Raw genomic sequence first — 22,176 nt, forward strand, 5'->3', positions numbered from 1 at the left:
CTGCATAGGGATTTACCTGGTTCAAGTTCGAGGTTTTGTTTATTTAATAGGTAAAACTATTTTTGTTTTAGTGTATTAGTCAAAAGTGAGAAATTGTGTATGATGATAAAAAATTATATCATATTTTTTTTAAATCATCCGTTTGTGCAAATAAAAAATAAAAAATACAATTGAAGGGTCATATGAATTAAAGCTCTCAATTTCATATTGTCGTAGTATCAATAAGTTATAATTTTAAGAAGTCATTAAAATAGCCAATGTATATTTTTTGCTTCAGTCCATATTATTGATTATGCAGTAAGGATCTAACATAAGTTAAAACCTCAAAGGATCTAACATAAGAAACCTCAAAGGATCTAACATACAAAACCTCAAAGATAACAAGAGAAATGTGTGAACATAAATATTATGCTTAGTAATTTTAAGCACAAAAATAAGCAGCCACCTTAAACTTTTATTATAAAAACAACATCATACAGATATTTTTCCGAAATTGTATAATGAACTACCTTAGAATTATACCATAAAAGGCAATGATTCATAGTGTATGGATATGACATCGAAACAATAGTCCACATTTTTTAATGTCATAAAAAGCCATGACGAAAAAAGGCATGTCAAGTTCGATCCAAAGTCACGTTTCTATCTATTGTTTTCTTTGATTTCACATCAACCATCAAGTCGAACGGTCAATTAAAATCAGTACTTTTCAGGTACTACTTTTCATTGTAAATAATTGAAGTTGTGGACGTTTACCTTTTGAATTATGAACCATAATAACTCACTACTAATTCGTGATTTTTTTGGTAAAAAAAACAACTTTGGACACACCAATACATATTTAATATTAAAATATTACTATGTTTTTAATAAATGCTAAAAGGTTATTATTTTACACTGTGTTGTTGTATTGTGTCAATATCTTGAATTAATAAATGATAAATATCTTTGCTCTTAACCCTTTAAGTAGTGAGTTGATTTATATATATATATATATATATATATATATATATATATATATATATATATATATATATATATATATATATATATATATATTTATATAAATGAGTTATATATATATATATATATATATTTATATAAAATTTCAATAATTATTTTTATATTTACTTAAACTTCAACTAAATTATATAAAATAAATTACATAAAAAAATCTGCGATTCTCAACGTTTTATTGCTTTGATTTATTCTACTACTTTTTTGTATTAATACATTTTAATAATTTATATTATAAAAACTCTTTACATATTTTCTTATAAAGTATTCGGTTTTAATGATTTTTTTATTTCGCATTCTTTAATTTATTGCCATTATTTTATATATCATTTACATTAAGTCAAATTTAAAAAAATATTATATAAATATAAAGTTTTTATTTCTTATTTATTTAGGTAAATAAATAACTATTTGGGGTATCTCAAAACAGTGAAAGATCGATCGCCGTACATGTACGGCGTTACCGCTCAAAGGGTTAAATACAAGTATATTTTCTTGATTGATTATAGATTTATGGCGCAACTGATTTACAATTGTTTCAGATTTTTTTGCGGGCAAATGTTGACTAGTGGCAATTAGATAATATGAGCTTATTAAATTTATATAATATTTAGTTACACATTGTTAAATGTTATATACGAGGCCCCGCCGGCCGTCGAGTTCCCGTCGTGGTCCACCAAAAGATGTGTTGCCGTCCTGTTGGTATTGCTAAAGTGCCACTTATTATTTTTAATAAAATAAAAGTGTTTTAATTCAACATAGAAACTGATTTTTATTTTTATTTGCAAAAATTGGATTAATTGCTCTCACTACAAATCTTACATTTTCAAGAGAGACTTTCATCAATATTTTTCTGTTTTCAAAACAAATATAAAAATTTATTGTTTTTTAAAGTGACCCGGTAATATAGTTAGAAACTTGCTATGTGTAAATATAAAATCTTATGTAAATATATATATATAAATAAAATTATTAATTAATAGCTAGCTTAACACACCACTATCGTTAAAATAATTCATATTCTATACAAAAACATTCTCAAATCCAATGCATAAATATATAATCCTGTTATGTAAACTAACAATCAGTCCTTTGATGCGATTACCGAATACTGGATATTATTAGCTTGAAAATCCCTAATAGGTTAAACATCATTATATCAACACAACTGAGTGCATAATCATGAGTGGAAAATCTTGGGTTGTTTATATCACTACGTTCTAAATATAGAATACCGATATAGATCGTTACTAATACTATAAATATTGTGCTTAACTCGTAGAAATATCAAAAAAAAGTGATTATAACTAAACATGTTTATATTATTTCTACTTAATGCTAATTTATAAAGGTCAAACTATTAAAAACATCATATTTACGCTGCAAACAACAGTACATAAAAGTCTGTTTTTGTTGTGGCTTTGCCTCAGAGCTTTACTCTTTAACAAAGCTTTATATGAAGAACTATGTTTATTGTTTAATTGCATTTATCTCCTTTGCTATTCAAAAGTGTTTGATCAAATTTTTATTCATTGCTATGCAAACCATTTTTTCTCTTTATTGTGTGCCACTGAAAGATAATTGACGTAATGTGCTTTGAAGTATAGAACGTTATTATAAATAAAGCACGAAAAACAACATTAAATAAAAGCGAAAAATATAACTACCATTTGTGACAAGCAATGTTTTTACTTCTGCGAATTTTATTAATACCATTTAATAGCTATATACCATAAAATATTTTATAATTTTGTTTTCTCATACAATGACTTCTTTTGCTAAATATAGAGTTGTGTTGTATCTGAAAACCCGTTTTTTTTAATTGAAATATAACTTACTTTCTATCTATAAACTCTAAATTTAACGCTTACAATTTTTTTCGAAGATCTTCTCTTATGGCATTTATTGTGACCTTTACCATTGGTATTTTAATATGATATGTATCTTAAATTTACTTGATTCGCATTCTAATTTTAGGGATTTATTAAATATCTCTTTAATTTTTTTCCATGTGAATATTATGTTAATAAATGCTATTATATATTTTAAAATATATTAAAATCACAATATGCAATTATTCAAAGTAATGCGACAGCAATTATCTTGGGAATAAAGACATATAAGCTAATGCATTTTTTGTGTGTATCATTATTACTGTTTTTTAAAGAAAATAAATCTAATGCTCAAAGCGTTTTTTTCTGGCAATGCAATGCATTTGTAAAACAGAGAAATTTGTAAAAAAAAAACAGACAATTTTTTTCATACAATATAACACGATTTTAAATTAATCATCACAATATTTAACCATAACATTAAGAAAATCTATAAAAAAATTATCTATGATGCTCAATAGGTATGAAAGATACAATACGATTTCTTAGATATAATAAAAAAATTGAAACACAACGTTTAATACGAAATTCAATCACTGGTCTTTCAGGTATTGTAACCTACTACACCACTGATCTATCGTATTGTTCTAAAGACTCTGAAGAAGCAGATAAAAAATGTCATTGCTCGTAAATACACTTAGTGTATGCTAATACCTACCAATACCAATTTCGTGTATGCAATACCTGCTTTTGTTTTCACTTCGCCAGCCATCCCTATCATAAAAAAGTGGCCGTCGGCCGCGGCGGCGTGTTCATTTCTCTGTTACATACCATAATGCCCTGCGGGGTTTTTTTGGAATACGTATAATGGGCCGATAAAATCAACTATTTGTCAAATAGTATTGATTATATTTCATCCATTGTATTAGTATATATATACTTTGTATGTGTAAGGTGCATTGGCGTTGTACAATTAATCTGCACAATATTACACAGTTAAAAGACATATGTATTATTATATTGAAGTGAAAAAAATCAGTTTTGCTTATCGGTTTATTTCATTGAAAAAAGTTATGGCATGTCAAGTTTAAAGATAAGATGGAGAACTTTGTTTAAATTATTTAGAATAAATTAAACTAAATTAATAGTGGGAATAGGCGACTGGTACTCCAGCGGTGTAGGCGCTGACGAATGGAGATCCAACTACGGACTTGACTGGGCTGTAGGCGCTGTAGGCAGATACAGCTGGTACACCACTGTAGGCAGAAACAGCTGGGTAGGCTCCATAGGTAGAAACGGCTGGGTAGGCTCCATAGTTAGAAACGGCTGGGTAGGCTCCATAGGCAGACACAGCTGGGTAAGCTCCATAGGAGAGAGGGGCAGAGTAAGCCAACGGGGTGTTGAAGGCTACTGTTGCTGGCTTGGCAGCAGCGAAGGCCAAAAGGCAGGCGAATACCAGCTGAAATAAAAATACATTTATTAATTTAGATGGAAGAGGTCACTGTGAGATTGGTGATATATAATAAACTTGAACTTATATATATTTTTATGTTTTAAATAATTTGCGTGGAATTTTTAATAATAATTATTATTTACTATTTTCACTATTTTATTACATAAGTAACGCTTAAAATTAAAAGAGTACATCTGATATTTTTGGTAATATTTTTTTAACCTACGTATTAGTCTGTATTTTTATAGTTTAACTTATATTTCTAAAAAATTGAATTGAAAATTTTTTTTTTAAATATTTTCTCTGATATTTAATACAATAATATATAACTACATTTAATAGTATTTTTTAAGCTATTTGATTCAATATAAAATACATTTTAGTCGATGTTGTTTTAAAATTTGATTCTGATTCTTAAAGTTTAAATATACATACAAAGCTTTATGCAGGAAAATTATATTTGTTCTGTAAAAGTTTGAATATAACATTAAAATAGGCATTTTAAATTTTATAGTGAAATTTTAATATTTTTAATAAAATTATAAACAAGGTTTTCTTTTATTTTAACTCTTAATAAATACAGAAAATTGTCATTTTTCTGATACAATAAAATCATAAATTAATTTCTAATTTAAAAACCATTTATTTTTATATATTTTGGGAAAATTGAGTACTGAAATAAATCACTTTTATGTTTGATTTAAATTACAACAAATATTATCAAAACTTTGACTGGTATTAAATAAATATTTATCTGTTTAATTATATTATTTAATAATGCATATTATGGGGCAATCAAATCATATTAGTCTATGTTAAAATTAAATACAAAACAAATTTAAGATATGCCATAATTGTTTAGTATTTAGATATTTTTGTGATACTCAATGGTTTTAATATTTTTTAATAAAACTTTAAAAAAATTGTCAAAAATATTATTTTTACAATGATGATATTTTTTGTAATAAATTGTATCACTTACGTATTTCATGGTTGTTTTGTTTAGTAGATTGTTGTCCGTTGAAGAGACAGTAATCGTATGATGTCCGTCTAGTAAAATTGTCTGCTTTTATACAAAAAGAATTGCTCTTCATTAGACAGAGTGCGAACAATACAAGAAAACTGGTTTAACCGACGCCAACTATTAAATCGTTCAAATGCTAAGTCATGAAAAAGTAGTGGTATTATGCTTCCACCTGGTCTCAAATACCACTTTTCACGTCTCGCGATCGGGTGTAGATAAAAATAAAAAGATCACTTGATCCTGTTTGAAGGACCATGTAAAAAAATTATATATTCTAACAGATATCTGCTTCATAAAATAATTTATAGCACTTACGTCATTGGTAAAGGATTCAAAAATGTATCAATTTTACACCCTGTATATTTAATTTATGAATAGATAAAATAGTGTGCTCGCTTGAGTCAATTCTGATAATAGTAATAATAAAATATATGGAGGATCAAGTTCAATTTATAAATATGTTACAACTGTAATAAATTGTTTTATAATAGTATATTTTAGAAATGTGCAATGTAATATACATATATTTATCAAGTGTACGGTGGTTTTATGTGTAATGTGATCGTGTATGAGGTCAGCATTTATTTACATGTCATTTCAGAAGGTTTTCTTTAGAAACATGTTCACAAATATTATATGTATATAAATAATATAGTGCTCAAATTAAAATACGATTCTATTTTTTTAACATATTATTTGTATTTATTTAACTTATATTTTCAAAGAAAATAATATTATTTATTTAGTATATTCGATAAATATATGTTTAAATAACTAGAAGTTAAAATATATTAAACTAATTTAAATATAACTTATGTAAATAATAATTTTTAATTAATGTTGAATTTACCTATTAATTTATGAGATTATCTATTTTTAATCTGAGTATAAATAAAACCATATATAATTGAGACAAGAAAAAATTGGGCATTTTTAATAGAAATTTTTTAATAGTAAATTTTAAATAAAACTGTTAATATTGATTTTGTAATATTAATGAATCATCAGTAACTTTGTCATAAACGGTTTTTTAATGCTTCGATTGTGAATTAAGTCGTTAAAGAGACAATTACATATAAATATAATACTTGAAAAACTACTGATGATTAAATTTATGCTCTAATTATGATGTAACATCAGGTATTTTTTTAATCTTAATAAAACATCACATTGAAATCTAGATCTTAAGGTATTTTTTTTCTTACATCTAACACACCTATGTTTATTGTCATCCTAAGACCGGTTCGGCTTCTTCAGAGCTTTGCTATTTAGTATGGGTGTCTTTCATTTTGGTTTCTTTATCAAATTGATTGGATATAAAAGCAGGATCAAATGCACTGTCAAATCATTCGATTCAAGTCTCAGCAGACGACAATCCGAAACTTTAAAGATGTTGAAATTCGTAAGTAGCACATCATAGCATATTTTAAATGTTTATTAGACAAAGTAATTATCTACTTTATATACTACATAATTCACCTTTTAATCAAAATAAATATTGAGAGCACAAATTACAATTGAAAACTAAAATAAGGGATGAGTTTTTGTTTATTAGTTTTCGTTTTTATACAAATAACGTATAAAATTAAAGCATATTTCGGATTAATATAACAAAACTACAGCTTATCAAAATCATCTCAGCTACATGCATATAAAATTACAAAAAAAATATGCAATACAGATAGTATATAAAGTCAATTGATAGGTTAAAGTTTCGTTGCGTTTGTTGCGTTCTTAAGCAGTATCTTCACCGAGGCGTAAAGCGCCAGCGATACGCTGTCGCTTTCAACGCCGGTGTGACCGCGCCTTTATTTCAAATTTATGTTTATTTTTTACAGTTTTTCTTCGCTGCCATCGTGGCTTTCGCTGCAGCTAAGCCTGCCACTATTGTACCAGGAGCATATTCCTACAATTCTCCAATTGCCTACAGTGCTTTCCCTGCCGTCTCTACTTTCAATGCCTACCCTGCTGTTTCTACCTACTCTGCCTACAACACAGTCGGAACTCACCCCTACCCAGCACACCCACTCGCATATTCTGCCATCAAATACTATTAATTGATCTGATATGTTTGCATTTTATATACACTTTACATAGGCAAATGTATAATACACCCAACCACAATGAAATAGTTTAATAAATACAGTGAGCAATTGATATGAATCTTTCATTAACCATAAGAAGTGCTTATACTTCGACCAATTAAAATACGTCCAATAGATTACGAAATTATTTAATTTTTTTTACATATGTATATATATGTAGACATTATTTATACATATGCTTTAAAAATATAAAACGAATGATAATATATTTTTTATTTTACTTGCGACTTGATAACTATATTTTAAAAATATTATGTGATCTTAAAATACATGTCGTTGAATTAATAAATAAAAAACATCACTTATAAATGTTAATTTTAATTTTGATTATTTAGAATATAATTTTCTTTTAAAGATATAACTTTTTTCTCTATGCGTATTTTTTTTAATTCCATTAATATAAAATATTGCAGACTTTTATTTAAAATATTTTTAATGCCCCCTTTCACATTGTCTGCATTTTCATTTTTTCCGTCTAAAAAGTAGTCGATAGGAGCAATAATAAAAAGTTGCAATTTAATAATGGCACTCATTTAGAAATTTTGCTTTTATATCCTTTACATTTACAAAACGTTGTGCTTTTAATATACTTTTATTCTGTAAGATTAGTAAAAATTCGCTGGAGGTTATATCAGGTATTAACCAAAACGTGTTGTTATTTACCAAAAATTCACTAATTAGTAGTCAAGTGTAAGTCCATACGTTTTGTGGTGAAAAAAAAAAAAAAAAAAAAAGTTGTTAGCCCATAATTCTAGTCATTTTCAGCGGATTATTTTTGATGACCTTGCAACCTGGTGGTATTACTTTGTAGTTGATTTAACTGTTTGAAGAAAGTCGAAGAAAACAATAAAAATAATCTCGCGGTTCGATCTAACTTGACGTGCTTTTTGGTTTTGACATTTCAGGTCGCTTCAATTGAAAAGATTGGCCTCCTTATTCAATATATGATTCGTCATCTGTCATATTAGAGCAATCCTATTAATTCAACAATTGCTCAGCATTTTTTATGTCCAAAATTGTTCATAAAAAAATAGCTGACATTCATTTCATGTATAAATCATCAGATAAAATATCTCTACATAAACCATACAAGATACTAACTTTTTCAAAAATTCCTTGATTATGATTTGGAGATTACTAAGCACAATGTCCATATTTTACTTTCCTTTTTACTTAAAAGTTGATGTGCTATGCTTCCCGTTTTTCATATATTTGCTGTCTTTACGGCCTTTTTTGAAATGTTTGTACTATTAATAAACCTTTGATTGAAACATAGCTTGCTCACCAAAATCACATTTGCATAACTTTATTCCATTTTTATCGCAAAATTTAATGTAAGTTCTTCGCTTTGCAATTAGTAAAATAAATATGCTGAGCATGACAAAATGTTGCATGAACATAATTGCTGTCAAACACAAACTATGCGTCCAAAATGTTTATGATAATTTATAAACATATCGTTCTTTTTTTACTACTTATTAGAATCTAACAATGAACAATATAAAAACAATCTATATATTTTTAAGAGCAAATGTGTTTAAAACAATAAATATTGACAGAAGTGTTGTACATTGTAACTAATAAATAAATCTGTGAACGTAAGGTTGTTTATTTTTTACAAAGGTTAAACATACAAAAATATTGAATTTTAAAATCATTTCAATATAATACGTATATAGGAATACAAAATTGCTAATACAATGAATGAATAAATGACAGGTATATAAAAAATGAGTACTAAATAAAGTATATTAACATGTGATCCCATTGCTACAGGTTACAGTGTTGTATACTATTCTGTATTTTTTTTTATTATTTATTGCTTATTTGTTAGCTATTCAATTTTCCAATAATGAATAACACCTTTTTCGAAATCATATGTTATGTACGACATAAATGCATATCGTGAAATTTTTAACGATCCTATTTACGGACGTCTTTTGAAATTTTTTAGGAGAATTGTGCTGTATAATAGTGAGGACGTTTGTGATTTTAATTAAAGAAATATTATTGTAAGTATGTTTGTCCATGCAAGTTCTGTCTGACGTTCAATATTCATCAAGTTTAATGCCCCAACGCTAATTAGACCTGAGTTTTTATCGTTATTATATACAAAACAATTGCAAATATCAGTTTGAGCTATAGAAAGATATGGTATATATAATTGAGAATACATTTTTATACATTAATTATTAAATACCTAGCTACTTAAAATTTGTAACACATTTTTTTATTAATCAGCATAAAATGTTTATTTTTTTTATATCATAATATAATCATAATTTTAATACAGACCATCAGTTAATAATTGTGTAGAATTATCAAACAAGATAATCATATGGTTAATAATTATTAAATGGGTTTGATTTAGTTAGGTTCAATTTATATTAAGACCGTCAATATGCTTAGTGGAAACTATAAAGAGACAACTATTTTCTATATTTTATTTAATTTCTACTAATAAATGCTAAATATATTATAAATGCAGATATATGCACGTAATAATATATTATATTATATTTTTTAACAGCATTATTTAATCATTTGAAGAGCATCGCCGTACATGTACGGCGGTCGATCTTTCACTGTTTTGAGGTACTCCAGATAGTTATATATTTACATATATAACTAAAGAAAAAATAAATAAAAAACATTATAAAAATATAATATTTTTAATTTTAATGAATGTAAATAAGTTCTATAAAAAATGATACCAATAAATAAATTAACATAAAAAGAAATATTTTTTATTAATTTAATAAAAAAATATTTAAAACCTCTGTATTGATACATATTAAATAAATTAAATAAGTGTTAAAATAAACTATTAAAACATGCTAATTTAAAAAAGTAGTAAAATATATCAAAGCATTAAAACGTTGAGAATCAATCAAATTATATAATTTATAATAAATGCAATATAAAATAATTATAAATTCATAACTACAGTAATTATATTTAAAAATTAACTCACTCTCAGGTGTATTCTAATAAATTAAAAAATGTGTGTTAATTAACTCATTAAATCAAAGAGTTAAAGTAAATAAAAAATTAAAGGATACATACATTTTTAAGCATCATAATGACATTGCTAGATTTTCCCAATTGTCATAATAGTCTTAATACAGTCATTTTATATAAATAAATAAATTATAGTGGAACACGTATAAAAGATACGTGTACCATACCATACAAATTGACCTAGCTCTTTGTAACTATCACTGAAAACATGATTGTATCTGTCAAGCTTGTTAAACTGAATTATTCGTGTTAGAAAAGCGTTCTTTGTTCCTGTCACAATGATCAAAAATAAAAGGCGTAATCAAAAGCTCGAGCTTTGACGAATTTATATATAAAAGCATTATATTTAAGTTGGCTTTCATCTTAAAATAATATAAATACATAAAAAAAAATAACAAATTAAATCAACATAAAATATTATTAATTATATATAAAAAACTATAAGTAAATGAAGCAATAAAGTCCATATAAACATCAGCTGTGTACGGTGAGATACATTCCCTTTCGCTCGCTCGTGTGTTAAGTGATGAGAATGAGTGAGAAGAAGCGGGCGTGCGGAACGCATGTAACGAACGCCTTTATCTCTTACTCACTCTCGCCATTTAACACGCGAGCGAGCGAAAGGGAAAGTATCTCACCATACGCGCCTGATAAACACTCTATTTAAAGCTTAATAGTTATGTTTTTAAACTGCATTTTTTTATTATGAAAAATTGTATAAATGTTTAATTAATTAATACATAGTTTAGGAACTAACTATTTTTTTAAACTATCAATATTTTATACAACAAACATTCCCAAGTAAAGCATCAATATTTATTTATTTTATTATTAATAAGTATATTCAAAAATATTTTTCACACAAATAATCTATTTTAAATATTTTAATAACTCATTTAAAGATTTTTATGATAATAGTTAATATTTATATTAAATCACAAAGTTAAATATTCCTTAGAGATTCACAATACACATAATTTGATATGAAATCAAGCAAATTTCATTATTTAAATAACATAAATAAATAAAACTACATCCTAGATGTGTACTTTTTTATATATCAAACACAACTATGTTTATTGTAATAATGATAATCAGACTATAAACTTATGATGAATAAATTTTTGTTTTATTTATGATGTAAAATCAGGTATTTTTTTACATCAGGTAAATTACATCACACTGAAAAACTAGATCATAAAGGTATTTTTTTTTCATACATCTAACACACCTATGTTTATTGTTATCCTGAAACCGGTTCGGCTTCTTCAGAGCTTTGCTATTTAATATGGGTGCATTTCATTTTGGTCTCTTTATCAAATTGATTGGATATAAAAGCAGGATCAAGTGCAGTGTCAAATCATTCGATTCAAGTCCTAGCAGACGACAATCCGAAAATTTTAAAGATGTTCAAATTCGTAAGTAACTCATCATAACATTTTATTTATTTTTATAAATGTTTAAGTATTTTTTAAACATATAAATTATTTATTTTATATAATATGGTAGTAATTATTTTATTAAATTAAATGTTGAGATCGCACGCAATTTAATTATAAATTAAAATAAGAGTTGAGTCCCTTTTAAACAAATAACGTAAAAAATCAAAGCATACTACGGATTAACATAACTTGCATATAAAATTAAGCGTACAATAAAGAGATTGTGTTGTAACAAAAAATATGCAAAAAAAAGTATATAAATATGTCTATAGTCCATTGCTATATTAAAGTTTCCGTGCGTTTGTCGAGTCCTTACTGAGGCGCGAAGCGCCAGCGATGCGCTACCACCTTCAACACCGGTGTGACCGTGCCTTTATTTCAAATTCATGTTTTATTTTTACAGTTTTTCTTCGCTGCCATCGTGGCTTTTGCTGCCGCTAAGCCTGCTACTATTGTGCCAGGATCATATTCCTACAATGCTCCAATTGCCTACAGTGCTATCCCTGCCGTATCTACCTACAATACCTACCCTGCCGTTTCTACTTACTCTGCCTACAACACATTCGGAACTCACCACTACCCAGCACACCCGCTCACCTATTCTGCCATCAAATACTATTAATTGATCTGATATGTTTTTAATTTGTATACACTTTACATAGACAAATGTATAATACACTCAAGCACAATGAAATAGTTTAATAAATACAGTGAGCAATTGATATGAATCTTTCATTAACCATAGTGAATACTAAAAAGTTTACATAGACTTTAACCAATTAAAAATATACTTTAAAATTCGATCAACCGAAAAATCAGACAGTGTATGAGTAATATATAAACATTAATATTTTCCAATAACTTTAATTATTTTATTAATTATACATATCATAAAAAAATTTAAGACGAATGATAATATATTTTTTACTGTTCGTTGAAAATACTATTATTAAAAAAATTATTCAAAACATAAAAAATATCCATATTTACTCTTGTTTATTATCTCGAAAATTTGACATTTGTTACTTGGTTGCTTCGACGAGTTTTTTGCTTGTTTTGTGGTATCGTATGATCCTATTTGGGTCCATTGCTATTTATATTTATTAATAACATACATGCGGCCAATAATAAGTTATAATATTTAGTATATGATTAGCTTTATAGAATTACTAAATCGACCGAAAACTAGACACCTTTCAGTATTTCCTAGTATCACATTGTTTCATTTTCCAGATCGTTTTTCTTGTAGTTTAGGCGTTACTGTTTTACCCAGAAAAACTTGAGAGTGTCTATTTGCACATTTCGGATCTTGAAAATAGTAATATTGTTTCATTTTTCAGATCTTCTCGCTTTTTATTTTTGGCGTGATTGGCTAGATTAAATTATTTCTAATTACTCTAAAATGTATAATTCAAGTGGCAATTTTTAGTCCAAGTTTACGTTTTATTATGATATCAATAAAATAAAGCCTAGACCTCTACTGTTTGACAATTTTATTTTTAGGCTAATCAGTTAATCCTTTCGATAATATCATCCGGTATAATTTTCATTATTATGTAATTATATTTTTTAAGCACGTTATAAGTTTTTCTATCGTCTAGTTTATTATTTCTTACGGTTAGGTGTGACACATAATTCCCAAGGATATTACATAAGATATACAATTTTTGCCTATCGCCACAAAGATATGTTAGATAATAATATAGATAACTATTTTATAGAAATTGTTGATACTATAAAATGTTTAAATTCAATTATTAAAACAATAAAACAATAATTATAATATTAAAAACAATAATTTTAAAAAACATTATTGTTACATAATTTAAAAAAAATAGTTATATTATCTAGGATGATAAATATGTTAGGTATAAATACAAAAAAATACAATAGTATTTTATTACCCCACTTTAATTATTTTGCAACAATAGTATATATGCTTAATAAATTAATAGATAAGACGATGTTTTAAAAATTACAAAATTGAACAATGAGAGTAGTTTTAAATATAAATAAATTTACCAGTGTAAAGGGGTATTCGAGAAATATTGGAGACATATGTTTCAGTATTTACATATAAGCTAGAAAAGAATATGTGCATAGATTTAATACTGAAAATAGAGATAATTTAAGGGTATAAGAAAATAACTAAGAAATATATTATTAAAATATATTTTGTATTCTACTTATGTTAGTATATTAATATGTATGTTTTGTTTAATGTATATACAATTAGCTATATTTGCTTTATTAATTAATAAAATAAATATGAATTATTTATACTATTTTTTATGAGGAAATTTCCTTTCGAAAGTATTTTGAAATACTAACACGTTTCCAGAAGAAATTAAGCTCATAAATCAAGAGTCCGACTTTTTAACTTTTCATTGGATAGTATTGATTTATTCTCATCCAGATGCTGGTGTAAGAATTATGGACTAACTATTATTGTTATTTTTTTAATTAAATTTAGAATTGATTATTAAATTATTTATTTCAAAATATTCATTTATTAATAATTAAAATTAGATAATTTTAATATAATTAAATCAGAAAAATAATTTTAAAAAATCAGTAAATTTATAAAATATAAATCAAAAATATTAAATAATAAATAAAACGAAAAATAGTAATCATTTCCAAAAAATCGAATTATTAAAATTAATAAATTTAAGTATTTTTATATGTATTTTTTTCTTCTTTGTATGGTGCATTTTTTTATAAAATAAAAATAAAAAACAATATTTATATACATATATTCATTTTATATAATGATAGATTGGAACTGATAATATGTACATATTTATTTTCCCAGTTAATGTTCTTACAGTTCTATTGTTTAAATTAACAATAATATCTTATCTTATAATATGAATAATCACATCGATTATATTTTTCATAAAATAGTTGCACGGTTTAATAAATATTATAATCGATGTTATTAACAAACAAATAAAAAGGTATGACGTTTATGATAAAAAAAATGTATCGGCAAAGTTTAGCCATTCGTCATATTTTTTTGTGGCTAGATCGACGACCGGTTAATTGTAAAAATGCATTTTTCAACCACAGTATGACTAAGTTTTACAATTTTATTTTAACAAAAAATATGCAAAACAGCAAAAATAAATTTGTATTATTCCTATGTATGATTTGGCTTATTATTATTAAATATTTATTTTAAATAACCATATGAACATAAATAGTAAATATATCGTGTATCAAGTATAAGCAATAAGTATTCTATACGCATAAAATTTGCATTTTAATTTTTTTATTAATACACACATATTAGACAATTTGTTGTTGTCCATCGACTCACGCACGTTTTACGCACATACATAATAATATATGTGCAAAAAATAATCTTCAACAATCGAACTTGCCAAATAAAAAAAATCGCCCTTGCAAAAAAATAACCTTGATATTTTTTACGGCCGGACGTTCATTAAGAACCAGTTTAATTCGTAAGATTTTTGCACTCCGCCTCGGTAATTGTTATACAAAACACTTTTCCGTATTTAATATTTTACTATATAAACCTCAACGTAACGCACAATACATCATTCGCTCGCAATTCCTTCTGCAGAAAGGTAGCACAGCACTAAAAATCTTCAAAATGTTCAAAATCGTAAGTAGAATAATCATAACTTCAATTCATGTTATAATTTCCATGTTCTAATATTTTATGTATTTACAGTTGTTCTTCGCCGCTCTCGTAGCCGTAGCTGCTGCCTACCCAGGCTCAGCCTACTCAGCCTACTCTGCCTACCCTGCTTACTCTGCCTACTCTTCGGCCTACAACTACCCAGCTGTATCCGCCTACAACTACCCAGCCGTGTCTGCCTACTCTGCCTACCCAGCTGTGTCTGCCTACTCTGGATATCCAGCTGTATCAGCCTACTCTGCCTATCCAGCTGTGTCATCTTACAGCTCAGTAGTAAAGGCTCCAATCGTCAAATCTCTGGTAGCTGCTCCATTAGCTTACAGCAATGCTCTGCCATACGCCTACTCTGCCTACAACAAATATTATTGAATACTCTAAGCCTATAAACATGTAAAAATTACGAATAAATAATCTCATCACAAATAATGTATTTTTATAATATCAAACAGTAGTACTCATATTTTTTGAGATGATAAATTTTCAAGTTAAAATTTATATATATATATATATATATATATATATATATATATATATATATATATATATATATATATATCACGCGCGGGCGGTGAGATACTTTCCCTCTCGATCAAATGCGTATTAAGTGATGAGAGTGCGGCATGCGGACCGCATGCTCTTATATTTCACTCACTCTCGTCATTTAACACGCGAGAGAGCGAGAGAGAAAGTATGTCACCGCCCGCTCCTTAATTATATTAATTATAGATTAATCTATAGTTCTTGATTAGTGTTTCTCCTTGAGAAAAATGACAAATCAAAAATTTCTATAGCTCTAGATATTTTCTGATTTCCCGAGAAATAAAATCTCGATAAATATTTTAAAATGTTTTACAATTGTTGCATAAAATGGGTGGGTCTGTTCCAGATTTTCATAAATAAGCATACTTTTGGCAAGAATTTAATAGAGGTCAAAAGTATTTGAATGACAAAAAAATATTTTTTTAACTATTTTAATATGCCTTATTTTTGCTTTTGGTAATCTAAGAACGACATTATTTATTATATAGAAATTAACCGCTTCGTATTGAAATCGACAGTGTCATAAAAATTCCAGGCGCGTACATTGAGATATATTCCCTTTCGCTCGCTCGCGTGTAAAGTGCCGAGAGTGAGTGAGAAGAAGTGAGCGTGCGAAACGCATGAAACGCACGTCCTTATCTCTCACTCACTCTCGTCATAATTTTATTTAGTAGATCGTAATGAGTGATTTCTATAATTTTGTTTTTTTTGTACTTTTCCTAATCTCACAAATTAGGGGGCTTAAAAAAACAGATAAAATTTGAATAGACTTATATTATAATATATTAATCCTTACAACCACATAACTTATTAATTATTGTCCTAGTAAGCTTACTGTGTAACTATTATCTATCAGAAACACTGATGGAATTTTTAAGAGAAGAACAAATACAAAAATGATATGTTTAATGGAGATCATCCAAAAACTTCCTTGATAAAAATGTAACTAATTTAATATTATATATACTTAATATAAAATCACAAAAATTAATATTCTTTTGTTATGAAACACAAATTACTATATTTTAAAAATAAAAAATTTGATATTAAATCTTTAAAGCAAAAGTTAAAGAAATATATAAATAATAATATGTTACAATTAAAAAAATGTTTCGTTTTTTATTGCGCAAACGAAAATTACGCACAGCGATAATTTCAAACAATAAAAATTCTTATCATAGATTATTAATATATGCATATTTAAGAATACATTAATAAATATAAAAAATAATAGCAGATGTTATAATGGTTTTAATTCAAACATATCATGTTTTAAAAATATTTAACAATTATATTAGTAAATTACATTAATATCATACATTTACGTGTCCTAAAATTTAACAGATTTTTACCTTAAAATAGAGATAAATATTAAACAGCAAATATATTTGACAATCAAACAATCACTTATGTTCCGAATTTTCTTTGTGTGGAATTTTCGTGTACGCAATTTTTGTTTGCGCTATAATCCGGACACCAATAAAAATATTCTGACCTTAAAAGTAATAATACATATGTAGTTAATAATCTAAAATTGTTTAATAAGTAATAAATCTTAAAGACTTCATCTAATAATAGTTTCATTTTTTGTTTCGTAGGAATGTAATCGACGCGTTACTTAAAATAAAATTGATAATTTATTAATGAACCTTAATATAATTGCTAATGCTATGTTTAGCATTTAGTCGTGATCGTGATAGATCATTTAATGATAATCGCTTATAAAAAAATATTTTATTGGTTAATCACCAAGTATTGATATATTTATTACACATAATTGTCTATTGTAAACAAACAACTTCCTTGAATGATTTGACATTTTAAAATAGCGATAAAACAAATACGATTTTCCAAGCAATTAGGTTTTTTTTAATTAAGTAGATTATGTAGGTGCTTTATATTAAAATAAAATAACAACTATTCACATAAATTAAATAACTTCCATTCACATTTAATTAATATAAGTTCAAAAAATATTAGTATTTACTAGTGTTATAATTTTAACATATTGATTTATTAATGTAGTGTTAATTAATTTATAACGGGCTATTATAAATTAAATAGGCAACAAATTTATTAATATTAAATAAATATTACAGTAAAACAATTATTTTATTAAATGATTTATAGTAAATCTTTGCATATATGCTAATTAAAATCATCCAATTACAAACAATAAAAAATACACATATTTTCTGCATTAGTTTATGACAGAATAAACATGTTTACTGTTTTTTTGCATTTAAAAATGTAAACAGTTTAGGAAGATATCAATTTATAATTAGGTTACGCTTTAAAAATCAATCAGCATGAACTTTTTTGAAACTTAAACTGCTGCATAAAAATATAAAATATTTTATTATTAACGTTAAAAAATTTTAAATATTGAAAAAAATATTTTCAGTATTTTAAGTCGTTACAAATATTGTGTTCAGTATCTAATTATTGCAAAATATCATATTTTTGCAATATAAAAAAGTTGAACTCATATTATAACTAACCAAAAATTTATAAATAATATATATTTTTTATAGCACTAAAATACATGATGTTTTACTTCGTCTGATTTTATTTATATATTAGTATTAAAAATAAATATAAATATAAAATTCCCACTGCGACGGCTACAAAAAAATCGACCACAAATCCTTGTTAACTCGTATATATTAATATTTATTAAAAAAATATATTACGAAATACACAAAATGCTATTTTTGTCATGAGGCCCAAAATCATTATTTTTCATTTGTGATGAGCTTAAAAAAATAATTTATCTAATTGATCTTTACCATGACAATATAAATATAAATGAGTAATTTCTATACAGATCAAATCACCAACCATTAAAATTTTACACGACCATTTTTCTTCTAATTCAATTTGGAGGTGCTGCAGTATATAAGATGATGTATAATACTCGCATTATATTTCAATGTTAATTTGTCATTGTGATACAATTCACAAATGGCTCTCTGGAAAAAACATCAATCACCAATCGGAAAGCGTAAAACACACATTATGGCACGATGACCAAAACAAAATGCATTACAAAGGAGTTCACGGTCGCTCTTGGCCTTTAAAGACAACGAAAGTGTTTTTGAGCATGCCTGACCATCTAAGGATACTGCTATTCAAAACATGCCATATGACACTTATCATGCGTGTAACGTACAATTATGTAATAAATAAAATACAAAAGAACTGTGTCATAATCCAGATTTATTCAATAAATAATATATTGTAGTAAAACATTTTTTTTGATTTTTTTGCGATGCTGTATTTTGGATCGATATTTACAATTTGCAACTATGGACTGATATTATCATGTGTAATATTAGCCAAAAATGCTTGTTTTAATTAATTGCTTTGGATTTGTCGAATTTGTTCATCTTGGTTTGTTTAACGGTAGAGGTAAGCAGCGGAGTATGGAGAAGCGTAGGCATATGGAGAAGAGTAGGCACTGTAGGCACTGTAGGCATAGGGAGAAGTGTAGGCAGCTGCGTATGGGCTGTAGGAATAAGCACTGTAGGCAACTGGTGAAGTGTATGCAGCTGCGTATGGTGAGACGAAAGTTGTGGGTTTGGCGTAAGCCAAAGCCAACATGGCGACGAAGAAGAACTAAAAAAATACAAATAAATTAGCAAAATTAGTAAAAAAAAATTAGATCAAAATATTGAAGACTATGTATATATCTACTATTTAAATCATTCAGATGTTATTATAAAAAAATAAATATTAAAATATAAAATCATTTAAATTCGTACAATAATATTTTAGTTCGAAAAGCAAAATTTTAGGGTCAGTTTATATGTTCTATATAATTAATATTAACATATTTAATCTAATTAAAAATTTCATTAAGGTGTATTTAAAAATATATATATATATATTTCTATAATCCATAAGTTTGAAATCGTTTCTATATAAAAAAATCATAATACTGTGTTATAAAATGCATTAAAACTGCACTTTGTCATGATAATGTATACGTTTTTACTTATACTCATTAAAGAGGTATGAAAGTAAGCTATATGATTTTTACAACTATATTAAAATAATATATATGTATTTAAAATTATGCACAAATAATAACTAGATTAAATAAAGGAACATTCTGAATTAAAAAATATTAATAGTATTTAATAAACATTTTTCATAATTGCGATAAAAATACTTTCGATTTTCTTAGTCTATTTTTTGTTGAATGAAACCTGAGGACTGCTTAAGTAAAATTATCGCTTTGTTCTTTAGAATAAAATTATAAATAAATTGATCTTGATATTTTATATCGCTAATTTTAATGTTACAATTATTTTTTAATTGACAAAACGTTCATTTAATTGAGCAAAAGTTAATAATTATTTACTGAACAAAAATTGAGGTAAAAAATACTGTAATCAACAGAAATCTTAAGAAACAATTTAAAATTAATAATAAAATAATATGACTGATCCTATTAGAAAATACAATGATTAAACATAGCAAAAATATGATTAATATGAACAAAATGGCGAAATTATTTTTTAATATAAAATAAAAAATATCACATATTTTTTCCTAAATATAAAATATTCTTGATATATTTTTGATTATCAATTAAGCCATTCTTTAATAAATAAAATAGCAAATAACTTTGTTTTTTAATAAACTTCAACAAAGAAAAAATCCAAAAAAATACATACATATTCATCATAAAAATAAATTGACGTAGCAAAGATAATGACTCAAATTTACTGAACCATTTTTTAAATTTCTATTTAATTAAATTGACTATTAAAAATTAAATAAATAAAAAAAATCATTAAAACCAAATATCAGATTTATTTTATAAGCAAAGATTATTAGAAAATTAAATAATACAGAAATATTTATTTTGGCACAATATCATTCCAATGGAATTTTAATTGCTAAAAATGTACAATTAACCTAAACCAAATAAATAAATTATATATGCAGATCTCTTTTTTGTATAAATATTGATTGATACAAATTGCTTCTTATAAATTTTAATTTAATCTGAATATTTAGTACATGAACACAAATATCTTTATGCTTTAATTTGAAATATCCATAAAGTTAAAATGGTCCAAAACAAATTTTAATGGATATTTTTTTAAGATATAAATCACTATACACTTTTCACTTATTCGACACTAATAGATATGCAAGTTAAACCCACCAATTTGAACATGTTGATTGTTGGTTTTGGTTATCGTTGCAGTCGACTCGAACTGAATGATGCCTTTGCTTCAGGCGTCTGCCTCTTTTATACCAGGTAAAGAATTATTGTCCTTGTTGTTATCGCTGAGGATGTACATATATTTACATTCTTTTCGTTTGTTCTTCGGATCGTTATGTATTTGTAGCCATGCTTCGGCAAATTAGCGCCGCCGCATTCTAAACGCGTGTCTAGAGTGTGGATTTCGAACAAAACTCGAACTCATCCAGAATTGATGAAGCGCAAAATGGATTTTTCCGGACGGACAATAGCAAAAAAATGTCTGGTGGAAAAACAACGGTGGAAAATACGTAAGGCCTGTCCCGGAAGCGGATTTGTAGAGAATCGCATTGAAAAACGTCGCAAATATTTTAGTTATTGTTCCGATATTGACGTAGTCTCGAATACAAACATCCTAACTGGAAACTGTCAGATCCTAATGAAGATGTTGCGGTTGTGTCGATATATATGATACACATGTTGTATCAAAGCAAGTTTGATATTAATAAAAAAATACATTTTGATAATATAAAAAAAAATATTAACAATTTGGTTTATTATTTTACCATTTTTTTAATATAATTTTTGTAATCTACTTTTACTATAATATATGTATATATAATAAACATGTAAACAAAAATAAAAATCTTTATTTACAATTTAATTCGCAGTTCATCTCGATTGCAATGATTAAAAAGCGCGAGCTAATGTCATTGCTCTAACGATCGAAAGTAGCTGTGAACTCCGGGATATACGAACACGTATAGTTTTATAATGTTTCATAATCAAATGTATATTCATTTTCAAAAGGCGCATTTTTTTATATGTATAACGCTTTAATGCATTGACGATAAGGT

At 26.1% G+C, this 22,176-nt stretch overlaps 5 protein-coding genes across 5 annotated transcripts; 3 read left to right on the forward strand and 2 right to left on the reverse strand.

Moving 5' to 3' along the window:
• Positions 1 to 3,888: 3,888 nt before the first annotated feature.
• Positions 3,889 to 5,346, reverse strand: LOC148237040 (uncharacterized). The gene is made up of 2 exons (XM_088182290.1): positions 5,285 to 5,346; positions 3,889 to 4,308 (listed from the first exon to the last, which is right to left on the reverse strand). The coding sequence occupies exons 1-2, from the start codon at positions 5,291 to 5,293 to the stop codon at positions 3,991 to 3,993; spliced, it is 327 nt and encodes a 108-aa protein (XP_088038416.1). The 5' UTR covers positions 5,294 to 5,346; the 3' UTR covers positions 3,889 to 3,990.
• A 1,327-nt stretch (positions 5,347 to 6,673) lies between these two features.
• On the forward strand, positions 6,674 to 7,488 carry LOC148237041 (uncharacterized). Its single transcript, XM_088183288.1, has 2 exons — positions 6,674 to 6,728; positions 7,165 to 7,488. Exons 1-2 carry the CDS (start codon positions 6,717 to 6,719, stop codon positions 7,381 to 7,383), a joined length of 231 nt encoding a protein of 76 aa, XP_088039414.1. The 5' UTR covers positions 6,674 to 6,716; the 3' UTR covers positions 7,384 to 7,488.
• Positions 7,489 to 11,814: 4,326 nt separating this feature from the next.
• Positions 11,815 to 12,616, forward strand: LOC148237042 (uncharacterized). The gene is made up of 2 exons (XM_088183287.1): positions 11,815 to 11,870; positions 12,298 to 12,616. The coding sequence occupies exons 1-2, from the start codon at positions 11,859 to 11,861 to the stop codon at positions 12,514 to 12,516; spliced, it is 231 nt and encodes a 76-aa protein (XP_088039413.1). The 5' UTR covers positions 11,815 to 11,858; the 3' UTR covers positions 12,517 to 12,616.
• A 2,966-nt stretch (positions 12,617 to 15,582) lies between these two features.
• On the forward strand, positions 15,583 to 15,984 carry LOC148237043 (uncharacterized). The gene has a single exon (XM_088183286.1). The coding sequence runs from the start codon at positions 15,583 to 15,585 to the stop codon at positions 15,928 to 15,930; it is 348 nt and encodes a 115-aa protein (XP_088039412.1). The 3' UTR covers positions 15,931 to 15,984.
• Positions 15,985 to 19,300: 3,316 nt separating this feature from the next.
• Positions 19,301 to 21,504, reverse strand: LOC148237044 (uncharacterized). Its single transcript, XM_088182315.1, has 2 exons — positions 21,281 to 21,504; positions 19,301 to 19,719 (listed from the first exon to the last, which is right to left on the reverse strand). The coding sequence occupies exons 1-2, from the start codon at positions 21,290 to 21,292 to the stop codon at positions 19,501 to 19,503; spliced, it is 231 nt and encodes a 76-aa protein (XP_088038441.1). The 5' UTR covers positions 21,293 to 21,504; the 3' UTR covers positions 19,301 to 19,500.
• Between the last annotated feature and the right edge of the window lie 672 nt (positions 21,505 to 22,176).

This window comes from Plectrocnemia conspersa, unplaced genomic scaffold (genome assembly GCF_051122295.1).
Source record: "Plectrocnemia conspersa isolate PC_06_02 unplaced genomic scaffold, ASM5112229v1 ptg000003l, whole genome shotgun sequence".
Lineage (NCBI taxonomy): Eukaryota > Metazoa > Arthropoda > Insecta > Trichoptera > Polycentropodidae > Plectrocnemia > Plectrocnemia conspersa.